Source organism: Sorex fumeus, unplaced genomic scaffold (genome assembly GCF_029834395.1).
Source record: "Sorex fumeus unplaced genomic scaffold, SorFum_2.1 ptg000047l, whole genome shotgun sequence".
Taxonomy (NCBI): Eukaryota; Metazoa; Chordata; class Mammalia; order Eulipotyphla; family Soricidae; genus Sorex; species Sorex fumeus.
In genome coordinates this window covers 5095982-5114349 of record NW_026606104.1, presented here as the reverse complement: position 1 = coordinate 5114349, position 18368 = coordinate 5095982, and the positions used below count along the sequence as shown (strand labels likewise).

The window sequence follows — 18368 nt, the reverse complement described above, 5'->3', positions numbered from 1 at the left end:
TTAGGGCCTGGGCCCAGTGGTGCTGGGAGCTACCCTGATGCTATTTGGGGGACTGCTAGTGTCTCACCCAGCCATCCTTGTGATTATGCTGTGCCCTGAATTGAACTCATGTCCTTGTGTCCCTAACCACTGAGCTATCGCTCCAGCCCTTTTATTCCAACTCTTATTTTTGTGTGTGGAGGCTCTGGATACTAGAGGCTGCACTTGGCTGTGCTCTGGGGCTGATCTCAGCTCTGTCCTCAGAGGTTGCTCCTAGTAGTGCTTTGGAGACCCTGTGGTGCTAAGGACTGCATGTAAGGCAAATATGTTCTTTAATTTTTTTTTTTTTTTTGGTCATACACAACGTTGCACAGGGGTTACTCCTGGCTCATGCACTCAGGAACTGGTGGTGCTCAGAGGACCATATGGGATGCTGGGAATCGAACCTGGGTCAGCTGCGTGCAAGGCAAACAAACGCCCTACCCTTTGTGCTACCGCTCCAGCCACATGTTCTTTAATTTTTTTAATTTTTTTTTTTTTTTGCTCTTGGGGTCACACCTGTTGATGTTCAGGGGTTACTCCTGGCTCTGCGCTTAGGAATTTCTCCTGACAGTGGTTGGGGGACCATATGGGATGACAGGGATTGGACCCAGGTTGGATGTAAGGCAAATGTCCTACCCACTGTACTATTGCTCTGGCACCTTAAATTAATTAATTAATTAATTTTCTTTTTGGATCACACCCGGCGATGCTCAGGGGCTACTCCTGGCGGTGCTCGGGGGACCATATGGGATGCTGGGAATTGAACCTGGGTCGGCCATGTTGGCTGCGTGCAAGGCAAACGCCCTACCCGCTGTGCTATCGCTCCAGCCCCCTTAAATTTATTTTTAATGGAATCTTTATGAGTTACACAGTTACAAAGTTGTTCATGATTGGGTTTCAGTCATACAGTGTTCCAACACTAAGGCAAATGTTTTAACCCTGTGAGATCTTTCTAGCCTCCATCTTTGTTTTGTTTTGGGACTACATTTGGCTCTGCTCAGGGCTTACTCCTGGCTCTGTGCTCAGGGATCACTCCTGGTAGGGCTCTGGGGATTGTATGGGAATCCAGGGATGAAAACGGGTTAGCATGTGCAAGGCAAGCACTCTCCAGCCCTTTCACTCTTGTTTAAAAATAAAAGTTGTTTTTGGGAGGGCCATCCCAGTAGTGGCAGGGAGCAAAGTCTTAATGCTTGCTAGAACTTTTTTATTTTGGTCACATCCTGGGCCTGGGGAACTATAGGGTGCTGGGGCTTGAACCCTCATCAGTTGCAAGCACCTTAATCCCTGTTAATATCTCTCTGGTTCCCGATACTAGGTTTTAAAAATTAAAAAAAAGAAAGTAAACCTTTGGAATCTTGTTTATTACTGCTGGGAGTTTTTCTTTATTATTTTGGTTTTTGGGCCACATCCAGTGATGCTCTGGGGTTACTACTAGCACTGCTCTCAGGAATCACTCCTGGCGTGCTCAGCGACCATAGAGAATGCTGAAGATGGAACCCAAGTTGGCATGTGCAAGACTAACATCCTATCTACTATTCTATTGCTTTGTTCTGTTGCTTTGTGGCCCTTTTGTTTTTGGACCATACCTGATTGGCAGTACTCAGGGCGTGCTCCTGCTCTGTGTCCCAGGGTCACTCCTGCCAGTGTTTGGGGTCAGTTCCCGACCCACCACGTGCCAGGCAAGCTCCTGAAACCTTGACCTGTCTCTGGCGCACTGCTTTAACTCTCTCATAATTGGGTTTCGAGCTGAGTTCTTGAAGCTGTTGTTCCTGAGATTTTAGGGATGGTCCTGATTTCTTTGCAGAAGAACAAGACAGTGAAGACAGTGAGAAAAGGCGGAAAAAGAAGAAGGGCACGAAGAGGAAACGAGAGGGAAGGGGCCATGAGGAAGGGACTCTGAGTTATGACCTGAAGCTGGACGACATGCTGGACCGGACGCTGGAGGATGGTGCCAAGCAGCACAACCTCACGGCAGTCAACGTGCGCAACATCCTCCATGTGAGTGTGCTGGGCCCGGGCCGGGCTGGGACGGTGCCGGGTGGGGCTGGCACGTGGTGCCAGGGTGACACAGCAGGGTCACCCCCATACGTGACATAGGAGCTCTGTCCCCTCAGCCACAGTCACAGTCCCTCAGGAAGTTATGCTTTTTTTTCCTTTTTTTGCAGCATTGGGGATTGAACCCAGGGCCTCACACACGTAAATGTGTCATGTGTTCTGCAGCTGTTCCACACTGCTGACCCTTTTTGTTGCTTTACTTATTTATGATTTTTTTCATTTTGTGGCCCATATCTGGCAGGGCTCAGGGGGACCAGTACAGGGTTGGGAGCACAGCTCCTACACGCATCACCCCAGCTCTCTAAGCCACCACCCTGATACCCCTCAGAGATTCTTTTCTTGTGTCTGTGTTTGTGGTGGGGGGGGGTCATACTCAGCAGTTCTCAGACTGACTCTGCACTCAGGAATCACACCTGACAGTGCTCAGGAGGACCATCAGGGGAATCAAACCCAGGTCAGCTGTGTGCAAAGCAAATGCCCTCCCCGCTGTACTGTTGCTCAGTCCTCCCGTGGGGATTTCTTTTTTTTTTTTTCTTTTTGGGTCACACCCGGTGATGCATAGGAGTTACTCCTGACTGCACTCAGAAGTTACTCCTGGCGGTGCTCAGGGGACCATATGGGTTGCTGGGAATCGAACCCTGGTCAGCCGCGTGCAAGGCAAATGCCCTACCCACTGTGCTATCTCTCCTGCCCCCTGTGGGGATTTCTTGACCCTTGATCAAGAATACTAATTTGTTGTATTTGTTGTACTAATCTTGTTTTTGGGTGTCACCAAGTTATGCTCAGGGCTTACTCCTCTCCTGGCTCTTTGCTTAGAGATCTCTCCTGGTGGGCGTGGGGGCTATATGAAATGTCAGGAATGGAACCCAAGTCAGCAGCATGCAAGGCAAGCACCCTACCCTCTGTCTTCACTGTCCAGTGGCTTTGGCCTCTAGCAAACCATTGTATTCCCAGGAGCAGCTGGTTAGATTGCTACATTTTTTGAAGCTCTGTCCAGAATTTATCTTCTTGCTTAATCCTAATCTGAAGTTGTTTGAGTATTCATTTTTGAGCCATTCCTGGCAACACTCAGGATTTACTCCTGGCTCTGCACCAGGCATCAGTCCTGGTGGTGCTCGGGGGAATTATATTGGATGCTGGGGATCGAACCCAGCTTGACCACATGCAAGGCAAAAGCTCTACCCACTGTACTACCATTCTGGCCCCTGAAAGCTGTTTGAATTTTTAGCTCTGGTTCATTACATTCATCAAAGATGCACAGAGATTAGTATTATCTAGAAGAAGCAGCCTTGTTGCATACAATGAAATCTCCTCTTTCTCCAGGAAGTAATAACAAATGAACACGTGGTAGCAATGATGAAAGCAGCCATCAGCGAGACAGAGGATATGCCCATGTTTGTGAGTAGTTATCGTCATTCGTTTAACATTCTAGAACGCAGATGTTTTGTCACCTGGGTGGCCGAGTGTTGGAGGTCAGCGATGAATCTCTTAGTAGTTTGCTAGTGGAGACAGAGTGGGTCTGAACCCAGGAATTACAGGCTGATTTTTATTGACGGTTTCCTTTTGCTTTTCCCTCTTTAGGAGCCCAAGATGACCCGCTCTAAGCTGAAGGAAGTGGTAGAGAAAGGAGTGGTGAGTGACTGTATTTTTTTGTTTTGAAAACAAGATCCAAGCCCAGGTAATTTTTTTTTTTTTTTTTTTTTTTGCTTTTTGGGTCACACCTGGTGATGCACAGGGGTTACTCCTGGCTCTGCAGTCAGGAGTTACTCCTGGCGGTGCTCAGGGGACCATATGGGATGCTGGGAATCGAACCCGGGTCGGCCGCGTGCAAGGCAAATGCCGCCCCACCCATTGTGCTATCGCTCCCGCCTCCCAGGTAATTTTTAGGGGAAAAATTTACACTCTGGATTTGCCTCCTGAAGGAAATCTGTTGTAAAAGACAAATCGAGGACTGGAGAGAGAGTACAGGAGGATGCCTAAATTATAATGTCCGGCTCAGTTGTGATTTAATTAGTAGAGATTAAAATGAGATTTTTCTGGCTGAGGATATAGCTCAGTAGTGGAGTACTAGGTTCAGTCCCCTTCGCTGCAAAAAACAAAAAAAACAACAGTGAGTTAAAATTAAAGTTAGGCGATGGAGAGAGAGTACAACATGGGAGGTGCTTACCTTATACACAGCTGACTCAGGTTCAATCCCTGGCACATGTTTTTCCAAGCTAGGCTAGGAGTGATGTCTGTATATAGTCAGGAGTCACCCCTAGACCCATCGGATGTAACCTAACAATTAGATGAATAAGTAAAGTTAGAGCGCCCTTCAGTTATTAGGTAGTGTGATTATCTTTCTAAAGATTTGGTTGGTTTTAGGATGTGCCCTGAGTGCTCAGGCTATTCCCAGCCTGGTGTGTTTGGGGAACCATGTGGTGGGACTATTACCAGAACTTCCACAAGCAAAGCATATTTTTAACCCTTTGAACTATCTCTACATCACCCATATTTCTCTGAATGCTGCATAAGATTGCACTGACTTTCTTTTTTTCTTTTGGGGCTACAGCTGGCACTACTCAGGACTTACTCTTGACTGTGTGCTCAGGGTTCATTTCTGGCAGGGCTCAGGGGACCATATGGGATTCAGGGAGTTGAGCCCAGGCTGGCAATATGCATGGCAAGTGCCTTACCTGCTCTACTCTCTATACCCCCTGGAAAGGCGCACTGAAGTTTGCTTATGAGAGGATTTTGATTAGGATATAATCAAATAGTCAAGAAATTATATCTATAATCCAGTAGCATATTGTCAGCTTTATCTAGAGCTTTATTTTTGGTTGGTGGTGGAAAGGCTTGGGCCATGCCCTGGGATGCTCAGGACTTACTCCTGACTTTGCTTACGGATCACTCCTGGTGGGGTTTGGGGAACCGTGTAGTGCCAGGGATTGAGCCTGGGTTGATTGGGCACAAGGTAAGTACCTTAACCTTTGCTTTAGCTCTCTGGCACCAAGAAATTTTTATGGCTAGTTTTATGGAGGCATACTTGTGGCAGTATTATAACTAATTTACAAAAATATTGGTTCAAAAGCTACTAGAATTTATGGTATCTTTTAGTTTATGTACTTTCGTAATTTACCAAAAGTTTTCACTTTCATTATTCCATGTGAGCTCCAGCTATAATATGATATGAACATGACACACTTTTGTATACATCTACTTTTCTCATTCATACTCTGAGACATGTTGAGAATATACATTCAGAAGTCATCTATCTACCTAGATCACTGAATCTGTTAAGTAGCTGGTAAAGAAAATGAAAATGAAGAAATGGTCCATTTCAGTTAAAGGAACTCCATTATTTATATCTTTCGTTGGTAGGTCATTCCAACATGGAATATTTCACCAATTAAGAAGGCCACTGAAATTAAGGTAAACTTGAAAGGGGTAATTCTTGTTCTTTTTCAGAAATTCTCTGCAACTCTAACCTCTAACCTCAGAAATGGTACTTTCTCTTTCATTTCTTTTTTTTTAAACCTGTCTTTTTTTTTTTAAGTTTTTTTGGGTCACACTTAGTGATGCTCAGGGGGTACTCTTTACTATTTGGTTACTCTTGGAATTACTCTTGGTAGTGCTGGGGGACCATATGGGATGCCAGGGATTGAATCCTGGTCGGACACATACATGTAAGGCAAGTGCCCTACATGTACTAGAGCCGTACTAGTTCTCCAGCCTGTATCGTTTTTATCCTGAAATTTTGTGTTGCTTTATCACAGTCCAAGTTTGTTAGTCTGTGTTTTTTTTTGTTTTGTTTTGTTTTGTTTTTGCTTTTTGGGTCACATTCAGTGATGCTTAGGTGTTACTACTGGTCCAGCACTCAGGAATCACCCCTGGTAGTGCTCGGGGGACCATATGGTGTGCTGGGGATTGAACTGGGTCAGCCGTGTGCAAGGCAAATGCCCTTCCCGCTGTAATATCTCTCCAGTCCAAAGTCTGTGTTTTGTCTCATGCTGGAAATCCCTTTGTAACTTGTTCTTCTTGTTTTACTTCTAAGAATTTTTCTTTACGATATGCCTTCTGTTTCTCTTTTCTTTCTTCTTTCTCCTTTCTCTTTCTCTTTCCTTTTCATTTCTTTTCTTTTCCTCTTTGGGCTACACCTGGCGTAGCTCAGGGGTTACTCCTATCTCTGCACTCAGGAATTAAGCCTGGTGGTGCTTGGAGGACCATATGGGATGCTGGGGATTGAATCAGGGTTGGGTATGTGCAAGGAAAATGCCCCACCCACTGTACCATTGCTCCCGCCCCTTGTTTTTGTTTTTAGTTTTTGGGCCACACCTGGCAATGCTCAGGGTTTACTCCTGGCTCTGCACTCAGGAATTACTCCTGGCGATGCTTGGGGGACTATATGGGATGCTGGGGATCAAATCCCGGTTGTCTGTGTGTGAGGCAAGCATCTTACCAGTTGTACTAATGCTCTGACCCCCTCCTTGTCTACTTTCTAATCTTCATGTCCAAATGCCTATGATTTTTGTTTCATACTACCCATATCTTTTTATGATTCTTGTGTAGCCTCCTCAGTTTGTGGATATCCACCTGGAAGAAGATGATTCCTCTGACGAAGAGTATCAGCCAGATGATGAAGAAGAAGATGAGACTGCTGAGGAGGTAGGTGCTTGTCCTGGTGCGGCTTTGTTGGTAATGAAGAAGCTGGCTCATTAAGGCAGAGTATATCTTGCTTTCTTAGTAATGTTATTCTAGAGACTTGAAGTCCTTTTTTCTACTCATTTCTCTGCATATTAAGGCAGTATTTTTTGCTCCACATACTCTTTTACTTTTCATGTTTGCTATTGTGGAATGAAACACAACATACAGACTGCAGAGAATGAAAATAAAAATATTCAACTTAATAATCATTTGAAAAATCTGGGGGCTGATGAGAAAATATATTGGGCAGGTCATTTGCCTTGCATGCAGCTGAACCAGGGTGATCCCTGGCATCCCATATGTTCCCCAAGCCCCACCCAGCGTGATCCCTGACCTCAGAGAGAGCCACGAGTAAATCCTGAGCACCAAAAAACCACTCCACTCCCTGCCAGATCCCCCACACTTCGCCCCAAAAAACTTCTCCAGACCCTGAGTCACTGGTTCTGACAGCCCCCAGGACACCCCCTGCCTGTTCTTCCCAGGCACTATCACCTCTCCCCAATGGTAACACTATCTGCTTCCACTGCCTTCACCTCAGGCAGTTTCTGTCTCTGTTTCATACTCATTAAACTTAAATATGAAGTATTGTAGACTTCTTCTGTTTTGTTTTGTTTTTCGACTGTTCCTGGTAGTGCTCAGGGCTTACCGGCTCTGCTTAGGGCTCATGCCTGATGGGGCTCTGGGAACCCAAGGAGAGTCTGGGATTGCACCTGGGTTGGGCACATGCAAGCAAGCACCCTGCCCGCTGCTATTGCTTCAGCCTCCCATACTTTAATTTTTTATTCTTTCTCAACCTTCTGTAAATTAGAACATATAGAATACATGTGCTCTTGTGCCTAGCATTGTTCAGACACAGTATTATGTATGCCTTTGAGATTTATCAGCAGTCTTATGTATAGCTATACCTTATTTTTATTGCTATGTAACAATCCATTTATTTACTGGTTTTTGGGGTCACACCTGGTGGTTTTCAGGGCTTGTTCCTGATTCTGTATTCAGGGATGACTCATGGTGGTGCTCCGCGTACTATATGGGATACTGCAGATCAAACCTGGGTAGGCCACATGCAAGACAGATGCCTTACCTACTGTACTATTGCTGTGATCCCAATAATCCATTTATTAATGTGTTCTTTATTTGCTTTGTTTTTATTTTTGGGCCACAGCCAGCAGTGTTCAGCACTTATTCCTGACTCTGTACTCAGGAGTTACTCCAGGTGGGCTCAGGGGACCATATGAGATGCCTGGGATCAAACCCGGGTTGGCCGCGTGCAAGGCAAATGCTCTACCCTTTTACTATCTTTCCAGCCCTGCAAAGGACTTTTATTTGTTGCTATTTTTGTGTGTGTGCTTAAGTGCAGTGATTTGACTCTCACTCAGCCCTGATCAGGAATCACTCCTGGCAGGTCCCAGGGGTCCACGTGTGCTTGGCATCAAATACAGGTCAGCGCATTAAAGATGAGCTCTTACCTGTTGTACTGTCTGATCGGAATAATGATTGATGTGTCTTTGTTATTATTTATTTTTTGGCCACATCCAGCAATGCTCAGGGGTTACTTCTGGTTCTTCTGGTTCTGCACTCAGGAATTACTACTGGCGGCTCTTTGGCCTCTATAGGGGATGATGCCAGAGATCGAACCCAGGTTGGCCGTGTGCAAGGCAAGCGTTCTATCGCTCCAGCACAGTGATTGATGTTTTGTGATTCTTTTCTTTTGACATCCTTTAAGTTCAGAATGAGATAGTAGCATAAATATCAGAATGATCTGGATTTGCTTTGTAGAGTCTGTTGGAAAGTGATGTTGAAAGCTCGGCATCGTTACCCCGGGGAGCAAAGAAATCCAGATTGAGGCAGTCTTCTGAAATGACCGAAACAGATGAGGAGAACAGCATGCTGTCGGAGGTAAGTCCACAGATTGGGTTAAAGACACTTTCAACAGTAGATCATTTATTTATGGTTATTCTGGGTTGTCAACCTTTGGCAAACGTGGTTCAAGATAATCAAGTCCTTGGAGTTGATGACTGTTTTGATTTCAGAGTCCCTTAAACCAGTGAATGTCGAAGGGAAAACTGAATTTCAGTGAACAAGAAGGGGCTTTCATGTGTCTCAGATAGGACTGGAAAATGAGTGATGAATAGCATTTCATTCTTTTATCCTTCTTTTATCTCATACTGTGTTTTCTAATACTGTTCCAAACGTTATTTTTATTAGACTCCCAGTTTTGGTGAACTGCTGTCTTGTTAGCTTGATTGGAAACGATGAAAGCCCTGAGTAGCTCCTTCTGTCTTTCTTCATCAGCGAGGTTCTGCCTGGTGGATATGGGGCTGTCACTCACACAGGGATGGCCTTGTCTTTCTCTTCGGGTGCTTTTTTTTGTTTGTTTGTTTTTTTCCTTCCTTTTTAAACCTGGTTTCCCCTTTGAATCAGGCAGAGAAAGTCGCCAGCACACCTGCCGTGAGGCACATCAGTGCTGAGGTGGTGCCCATGGGGCCCCCGCCCCCTCCCAAGCCCAGGCAGACCCGGGACAGCACTTTCATGGAGAAGCTACACGCAGTGGACGAGGAGCTGGCTTCCGGTCCCGTCTGCATGGATTCTTTCCAGGTGAACCTCATGACCTGAGTCCCAGAGCATGTCAGAGGGACTGATGTGCATGTGGCTCAGATTGGGAGGGGAACAGGGAAATTGTTAGATTCCGGTATTAGAGTCAGAGCTCGGAAATTGGAAGTCTCCGATACTCAGTTGGTTTGTGCCATTTGGGAGGGGAGTATGACCTCGCTGGCTCCCAAGGAAGGAATAAAGTATGTGACAGCATTTTTAAATGTGGAACACAGGCACCCCAGACTTTGCCCTGGTTCCCCAAATATCAAATGTTACCCCACATAGTTCTGTCATTTTTTTTATTTTTCTGGGGGGTTATATCCCTTGCAGTGTCTATGGCTGCTGTTGGCTTGTTGTTTGAGGGGGCTCTGCAGTGTCAAGGATCAGACCTGGGCCACCTGCATGCAACACGTGTGCTCCATCCTGTGACCTCTATGACCCCTAGGCTTGTTGAATCATTCTTTCTCCCCCTTTTCCGTTTTGCATGTTTTTTAGGTTGGGTCATTTTGGAGTATCTTGCAATCATAATGCTCTTGCTTCTAAATTTTTTTTTTTTTGAGAGTGCTCAGGGCTTATTCCTGGCTCTGTGCACTCTCATGGTGCCATATGGTGTGCTGGGGATCAAACCCAGGTTGGCCTCAAGCAACCTTACCCACTATACCCTCTCGGTCCCATGCCTGAATCCATTACCATGTTACCATTTTACATTCCTAAAAAGAGGTGGTTTAGTTTTCAAAATAAGGACCCAGAAATGTTATCTAATAGTCAGATTTATTATTTTTTTGTGGGATTAAAACACTTGTGGCGCTCAGGGCTTACTCATGACTCTGTGCTCAGGGATCATTCATAGGGGTGCTCGGGGGACCATAGGGAATGCTGGGGATCAAACCTCGGTTGGCTACAGGCAAGTCAAATGCCCTTCTCACTGTGCTATTGCTTTGGTCCTAAATAAAAAGTTTTTACATGGCAAAAAATCTTTGGTTCTAATACAGAGATCCCTATTAAATGTGAGAAACTATTCCTATTCAATGCCGCATGTCAGATAAAGGGATAATATCCAAGATCTATGAAGCAGTTAAAGCTCCAGAACAAAAATACCAATGGCCCATCAAAAAAAGGGGAGAGGTGATGAACAGCTGTTTCCCAAGGGGAGGACATCTGCATAGCCACCAGTGGGTTCATCATCTCTTATTAGGGAAATGCATACCAAAGCAAAAATGAGACGTCATCTCATGGCAATAAGAATGACAGAAACCCAAACAACTGCAAATAGCAAATGTTGAGGCATTGAGAAAGATCCTTTTACTCACTGTTGGTGGGAAATGCCAAATGATTATCCTCTCTGGAGAGCAGAATGATACTTTTGAAATACGTAAGAATTGAGCTCTCGGGGTTGGAGTAATAGCACAGCAGGGAGGGCATTTGCCTTGCACGCGGCTGACCTGGGTTCTATCCTCGGCATCCCATATGGTCCCCTGAGCACCTCCAGGAGTGATTCCTGAGTGCAGAGCCAGGAGTAAGCCCTGTGCATTGCTGGTTGTCACCCAAAAAGCAAAAAAAAAAAAAAAAAAATTGAGCTCTCCTATGATCCTTCTGCTACTCTGCATTTACCACCCGTAACACAAAAGTGTTAATTCAAAAAGACTTAGATGCCAGATGCCAGAATATGAAAACAACCCAAAAGTCCAACTGTGGATGTGTGGATGTATAAACCAAGAAGTTGTGGTCCATGTTATAATGGAGTACTGGGCAGCTGTCAAAAAGATGAGACCGCACAGTTCATTGCAACTTGGTGGGCACAGAAGGGCGTCATGTTAAGTGGAGTAAGTCAAGGGGAAGGACAAATACTGCATGATATCACTCAGCTGTGGTGTCTAGAGAAATAAGGGAACAGACAATTTCAAGTGATGACAAGCCCTTGGCCTTGGATCACACAGCTGAGATGAAAATAAAAATCATAGTAACTAGAGAGATAGAAAAGGCAGTTAGGGCACTTGCCTTGTATGTGGCCAACCCAGGTTTGATTCCCCTGGCATGTCACAGGTCCCTGCATCTGCCAGGAGTGATCTCTTAAGTATAGAGTCAGGAGTAAACCCTGAACACAGCTGGGTGTGGCCCAGAAAAACGAAGACTAATACAAAACAACACAAAAAAGGATCTCTAGTGAGGGCTAGAAATGTGGCTCGGTGGGCAAGCGTGTGTCTACTCTGCTTCTGTGGGCCCTGGCTTTGGTCCAGGAAGGGCACTGCCCCGAGCTGCCAGGAGTGAAATCTGAGCACATCTCAGTGTGGCCCCAAGCCCAGTAGAAACGGCAGTGAGATGCCATTTCATATCTGCTATATGAAAGTGGACACTAACAAGTGGAGGCACGCAGACACATGTCATCTAAGAAAGTCAGGCGTGAAGCCACATGGAAGTGTTGGGGGGTTCTTTGAAAAGTTAGACCCAGGGACCGCGGACTGGTGCTTTCTTGCACACTTCTGACCCGGGTTTGATCCCTAGCACCAGTAATGGCTCCCTGAGCTCTGCCAGGAATGATCCTGAGTGCAGAGCCAGGAGTAAATCCTGAAGATCACCAGGTGTGGCCCAAGAGAAAACAAACGAAAAAAACCCCAAAATAAAGAAGAAACACAGGGCCAGGAATGTGACTGTGGTATGGGTTTGGTATGAGAGAGGAGGAGGGAGAGGGAGGAAGAGATGGGAGGGGGATGGAGAAGGGAGAAGGGGGAGAGGGAGGGAGAGAGAGGGAAAAGGAGAAAGAGGAGAGGGAGGGACGGAGTGGGGGGAGAGAGAGAGAGAGAGAAAGAGAGAATAAGAATCTGATAAAGGTGAGAGTGAATCTTGAAGCATGGGTTGAGTGACATGCTTTGGTTTCCTGTTGTGTTCATTAGCCCATGGATGACAGTCTCATCGCCTTCCGAACCCGCTCCAAGATGCCTCTGAAAGATGTGCCCCTGGGGCAGCTAGAGGCAGAGCTGCGGGCGCCAGACATCACCCCAGACATGTATGACCCCCATACAGCAGATGACGAGGACTGGAAGAATTGGCTAGGGGGTCTCATGAATGACGATGTAGGCAATGAGGGTAAGTGGCTTTGTTTGCAGGGATTATTATCTCCAGTAAAAATTTCAGTAGTTGAGCTAGAGAGATAGTACAGCTGGTAGGATAGTTGCCTTCCATACATCCAACAAGGGTTCAATCTCCATCACTACCCAGGGTCCCCTGAATACCACTAGGAATAATCCCCAAGCACAGAGCAGACAGGAGTGAGCCCTGAGCACAGCTGGAGATGGCCACAAAGTAACAACAACAAAATTGCATTACTTAATCAGTGTTTCCCAAAGTGGGTGATACCATGTTCCCTTCACCCCAGAGATGCTGCCACAATCCAGGGGTGCTAATAGCCCCAGGTGAAGTTTGGGGAGGGGTGTTTGTTCAATTAGAGGTAGAGTTTTGGGGAGGGGACTCAGTGAAAAAAAAGAATAGGGGCCACACCTGTCAGTACTTGGGTTATTTCTGACTCTGCACTCAGGAATTACTCCTGGTGGTACTAGGGGGACCGACCATATGGGATGCTGGGAATTGAACCTGGGTTCACCGCTCTGTGCTCAGGGATCACACCTGGTGATGCTTGGGGGACCATATAGGGTGCCGGGGATTAAACCCAGGTCAGTTGTGTGCAAGGCAGGCGCCCTACCTGCTGAGGGTTGTTTTTCTAACATAATCATACTATTTATTCAGGTTCTGTAATCCGATTTAGTAATGTCATTCGTCTGTGCCAATAAATATATATCAAATACCAAAGCCTTAATCCTAACCTTGACCAGGAGGATCCCCCCAAGCCTCCTGAGTAGAACTTGAGAGGCCCCCATCAGAGAAAGAAAGAAAAGGATAAAGAAATGTGCTTTACTGAAACAGATTATTGTGCTTTTAACTGTCTTAAGAGCGTAACTAGAGAAATGACTTCAGAGTTGAGATCAAGTGTCTGAAACATTTTTTGTCTTAGATGAAGCAGATGATGATGATGATCCAGAGTATAACTTCCTGGAAGACCTGGATGAGCCGGACACAGAGGACTTCCGAACGGACCGGGCCGTGAGAATCACCAGTGAGTCTCTGCTTGCTGAGCCGTATCGTGGCTGTCTCACATCCACCCGCTGCTCTTTGTTGATTATGAAGAGGAATTTTGTTTGTTTGTTTTGGGGTCACACCTGGCATGCACAGGGGTTATTCCTGGCTCTGCACTCAGGAATTACTCCTGGTGGTACTAGGGGGATCAACCATATGAGATGCTGGGGCTGGGGATCGAAGCTGGGTTGACCACATGCAAGGTAAAACGCCCTCCCCACTGTACTATCACTTTGGTGCCAAGAGGAATTTTGAAGCTGATTCAAGCTGACTCTTCCTCCTACCCATTAGTTTTTATTTTTATTTTAATTAGTTTTTTCTTTTTTTTTTTTTTTTTGTGGGGCGAGGGGGTCAGGGCCATAGCTGGCAGTTCCAGGGTCTTTACCTGGCTCTTGACTCAGGAATGTTCCCTGGTGGTGCTTGGTGACCATATGTGGGGAGGGGACTCAGTGAAAAAAAAAAAAAACAAAAACCCTGATTCTGGGGCTTTGAATCAGGGTTAGCTGCCTGCAGCCAGCACCTTAACCCCTGTACCATCTTACTGTCTCTCTGTCCCTGGTTCTTCAGATTCTTTAACCCTACTCTGTATGTAGCTGTAGCAGCCATGACCCTGCTTTGAATACTCAGTATCACACATGGTCTCCCAAGTACCGAAGGAACGGTCCCTGAGCACTGTGCCCAGAGTAGACCCTAAGCAGTCGGGTTTGGTCCTGAAACTCATGTCTCTCATCATTGTTTCTCCCCCACTGACCATGCGACTGAGCTTGTCAAAGATTTTCTGTGGCTTATTGCTGTAGAGCCAGGGCTTGGTATGTTGCTGGCAATATTTGCCAGTAAAATAACAAACTTTTATGGGGTTTCTGGATGAAGAGTCAGCTTCTCTGGTCATGGGGTTCTATGATCATAAAGACTGTGATAAAGTCTTTATGATAGACTAAAACTAGTCTATAAACATAAAGCTAGAGGGATAGTCCAGTGGGTAGAGTGCTTGCTGACCTGAGTCCGATCCCTGGCATCCCATATGGTTTCTAGAGCACAGAGCAAGAAATAAGCCCTGAACACTACTGGCTATAACTCAAAAAAATCCTATGGGGATCTTATGGGGTGTGAAGCTCAGGTTGGCTTCTTGTAAGGCCTTAACCCTTATATTGTCTCTCCTGTCCGTGATTTTATCATTTTTATTTATTTATTTTGCTTTTTGGGTCACACCTGGCGATGCACTCAGGAATTACTTCTGGTGGTGCTCAGGGGACCATATGGGATGCTGGGAATCAAACCCAGGTCAATTGAGTGCAAGGCAAATGCCCTACTAACTGTGCTATCTCTCCAGCCCTGATTTTATCATTTTTAAGTCTCCCTTTTTTTTCCCCTCCATTTTAAGTCTCTTATGAGACTTTACTAGAATGGATCATGTCCTCATATGATCTGAAATTCTGCTGTTTATTGGTGCTCACTTGGAGGTGAGCACCATTTTAGAGTAGTTATATTAGAGTGCATTTGGATTCAGCCAGAGCCTTCAGATCATTTCAGATCAGAGTGTTTTGAGCCATATTATCTATTCCTGGACATTAAAAAGCATTTTTAAAAAAGCTGAGCTGTATGATTTTAAGTTTATCCCCATTATATTCCACTCTGCTAATTTGAGAAAGCAGAATTTTGAATTCAACTCATCAGTTGAATTGGCAATCCTTTTGAGGTTTTCTGAGTGTTTGTGTGTGTGTGTGTGTGTGTGTGTCTTTAAAGTTATGGATGGAATTACTGAATAGTAATGGAATACCCCAAAGTGTGAAGTCTATTTTTCTGTCCTTCTCCCTAAAATTTCCATATCTGATGCATCTGGAATGTAAAAGCTTTTGCTTTTGCCTTTATTTTTGTGATGATTTTCATAATCCATCTGTACCTGGATCTGTAACTGGCCATTTTGAGTGTCAATGGACAGTCATCCTGAGGTCACAGGCAGTGGCAGAAGCTGGGAACCTGTATTGACTCCAGTAGGCCAGGCCAAGGCTGACAAACTATGGATTTGATTGTAGATTCACTGAGATCACATCCTGTTCCATGTTTCACATGTAGAACTACCTCCGTGGGCGGCTGGAGAGATAGTACAGTGTGTTGGGTAGGGCCTCACATGTGACCAATGTAGGTTCAATTTCTGACACCCCAAGTGGTGCTCTGAGCCCTACCAGGAGAGATTCCTAAGCACAGAGGCAGGAGTCAGCCCTGAGCACTGCCAGGTGTGCCTCCTCAAAACTAACACTTACAAAACATAAAACAAACCTTCTCAGATTGTGGGGCATTTGACTCGGTGGTGTGCAGCCCCTGGTGCTCTGCACGTGGGATGCCTGGGTCCATTCCTGACACCGTGAAATCAGCCAGCACTACCAGGAGTGGTCCTATCCCCACCCCCCAGCACCAAGCCCCAAGCACCGCTGGCTATGGCCCCTAAACTCAAATAAGAACTGAGACCTAGGGGTCAGCATGTGGATTTTTGGGGGGCATGGGGGAGCCACACTTGGTAGTGATCAGGGCTTACTCCTGGGTTTGTGCTCCAGGCAGGGCTTTGGGAACCCTCTATGGGGCTGGGGGTTGAGCCCAGATCAACCATGTGCAAGACAAGTGCCCTACACGCTGTACAATTACTCCAGCCCCTCAATACATTTTTTTATTTTGTTTTTGGGCCACATCCAGCAGTGCTTAGGTCTTGCTCCTGCCTCTGCTCAGGAATCAGTCCTGGTGGTGCTTGGGGGACCATATCGGATGCCAGGGATTGAACCGGGTCAGCCATGTGTAAGGCAGATGCCCTACCTGCTGTACTATTTTTCTGGCCCCTTAACACATGTTTTGAAGGAACTGAATGACAGGATTTTTGTCAAAAATCTTATGAAAACAAGAAAGCATCTATCTTCTTGGAATTTTCTCATACTCAGAATGATAGACTTGTACCAACAGCATTCTGTTTTGCTTTTTTTGCAGAAAAGGAAGTGAATGAATTGATGGAGGAGCTGTTTGAAACTGTGAGTGAACGTTCTGGGGTGAGAGTGCGGGGGCTTACACTGGAGTCCCAGGAAGATTCTGTCATGGTCCCAGTTCCCCTCCCTCTGGGATGGTGGTCATGCTTGAGTCAGTTTTCCTTCTAGTCCACCATGAGAGCCAGAGTTGCTGGTGCAGTTCTGCTTATCTCTGTGTTGGCTGTTCTTGGTCTTCTCTTGCAGAAGTTTTGGTGGCCTCCTCAGCGATCCCTGGTCCATCTTAATTTTTTTTTTTCCTTTTTGGGTTACACCCAGCAATGCTCAGGGGTTACTACTGGCTTAGGAATTACTCCTGGCAGTGCTGAGGGGACCATATGGGATGCCGGGGATTGAATCCGGTCGGCCACGTGCAAGGCAAATGCCTGACCCTCTGTGATATCGCTCTGGCCCCGCTGGTCCATGTTTTTTTTTTTTTTTTTTTTTTTTGCTTTTGGGTCACACCTGGCGATGCACAGGGGTTACTCTTGGCTCTGCACTCAAGGGATTACTCCTGGTGGTGCTCAGGGGACCATATGGGATGCTGGGAATTGAACCCGGGTCAGCCGTGTGCAAGGCAAACGTCCTACCCACTGTGCTATCACTCCAGCCACCCCCCGCTGGTCCATCTTTAGAGACTGCAAATTAATTCTTGTTTTGTTTTTGTTTTTTTGGACCATGTTTGAACTGCAGTGCTCAGGGGTTACTCCTGGCTCTGTGTTCAGGGATCACTCCTGGCAATGCTTGGGTAAACTGTATGGACTGCTGGAGGTTGAACTTGGGTTGGCCGCATGGAAGGCAAATGCCCTACCCGCTATACTGTCACTCTGGCCTTGAGACTGCAAATTAATCTTATTTTATTATTTTTTCTTATGTTCAGTTCTCTTTTTTTCCCCCTATAGTTTTTCTGGTTGGGTTTCAGTCATAAAATGTTCCAACACCTGTCCCTTCATGAGTGTACATTTCCCGCTACCAGTGTCCCCAGTTTCCCTCCCGCCCCCCCCGAAAATTAATTTTAAATAACCCCGAACATTGGTTTTTTTTTTCCCCCCTCATAAATTTAGCTCCTCAGAGATGCTTGTGCTCAATTTGAGTTAGCTGAGCTGTATCCTGTGTGGAATAATAATCATACAGACAGGATATGTGGAACTGTGGCTCTGTCAGGTGGCAGAGGGTGTGTTGCTTTTGTTTTTTGGGCTCTACCTGACAGTGCTCAGCGCTTACTCCTGATAGGCTCAGGGGACAATAGGGGTTGCTGGGGATCAAACTCAGACTGGCCACATGCCAGGCAATTACCCTGCCCGCTGTCCTGTCGCTCTGGCCCTGGAGAGTGGTTTCGATGCTTGCTCTCATCAGGAGCTGTAATCCAATGGTCTTCAGCCACTGGTCTGGGGACCACTGCCGATAGGCAGATGTAGAAAGGTTGACGACTCTCTGGTTTAGAACCGCCTGGTCAGCAAGGCAGGTGCCGCCGCAGGGGGACACGGTCAGAGAACGCTGCTGCAGTCCGCTGCTTCTCTGCCCTCTCTCACTGCTGGCCGCACTTCCCCGGTGCATTCCCCAGGAGCACCCTCCTCTGCCCCCCCTTTGCCCTCAGTTCCAAGATGAGATGGGATTCTCCAACATGGAAGATGATGGCCCAGAGGAGGAGGAGCGTGTGGCGGAGCCTCGTCCCAACTTCAACACCCCCCAGGCCCTCCGGTAGGCTGACCAAAGGCCCGGGACAGAGTGGGGTGATGCTCCTGTCCCCCACTGCTCCTGGGGGGGTGGCTTCAGAGCCCTGTGGGAGTGTCGGGGGTCCCACGAACGCATCTCCTTATCATGGGGCGGTGCAGCTCGAGATCAAGCTGTATCCGTTTGGGAAGGGAGGAAAAACAGCAG

At 46.5% G+C, this 18368-nt stretch overlaps 1 protein-coding gene across 2 annotated transcripts in view; it reads left to right on the top strand.

The window, feature by feature from the left end:
- GON4L (gon-4 like) overlaps window positions 1-18368 on the top strand; it is a 46604-nt gene that overhangs the window by 7425 nt on the left and 20811 nt on the right. The window contains exons 4-14 of one of the 2 annotated variants that reach the window (XM_056123621.1): window positions 1826-2019; window positions 3400-3474; window positions 3658-3708; window positions 5437-5487; window positions 6625-6720; window positions 8539-8658; window positions 9184-9357; window positions 12246-12438; window positions 13361-13462; window positions 16456-16496; window positions 18085-18188. In XM_056123621.1, coding sequence (XP_055979596.1) covers window positions 1826-2019; window positions 3400-3474; window positions 3658-3708; window positions 5437-5487; window positions 6625-6720; window positions 8539-8658; window positions 9184-9357; window positions 12246-12438; window positions 13361-13462; window positions 16456-16496; window positions 18085-18188 — 1201 coding nt within the window. Of the gene's footprint in view, window positions 1-1825; window positions 2020-3399; window positions 3475-3657; window positions 3709-5436; window positions 5488-6624; window positions 6721-8538; window positions 8659-9183; window positions 9358-12245; window positions 12439-13360; window positions 13463-16455; window positions 16497-18051; window positions 18189-18368 lie in introns of both variants that reach the window. The other variant, XM_056123620.1, reaches the window with a different exon arrangement.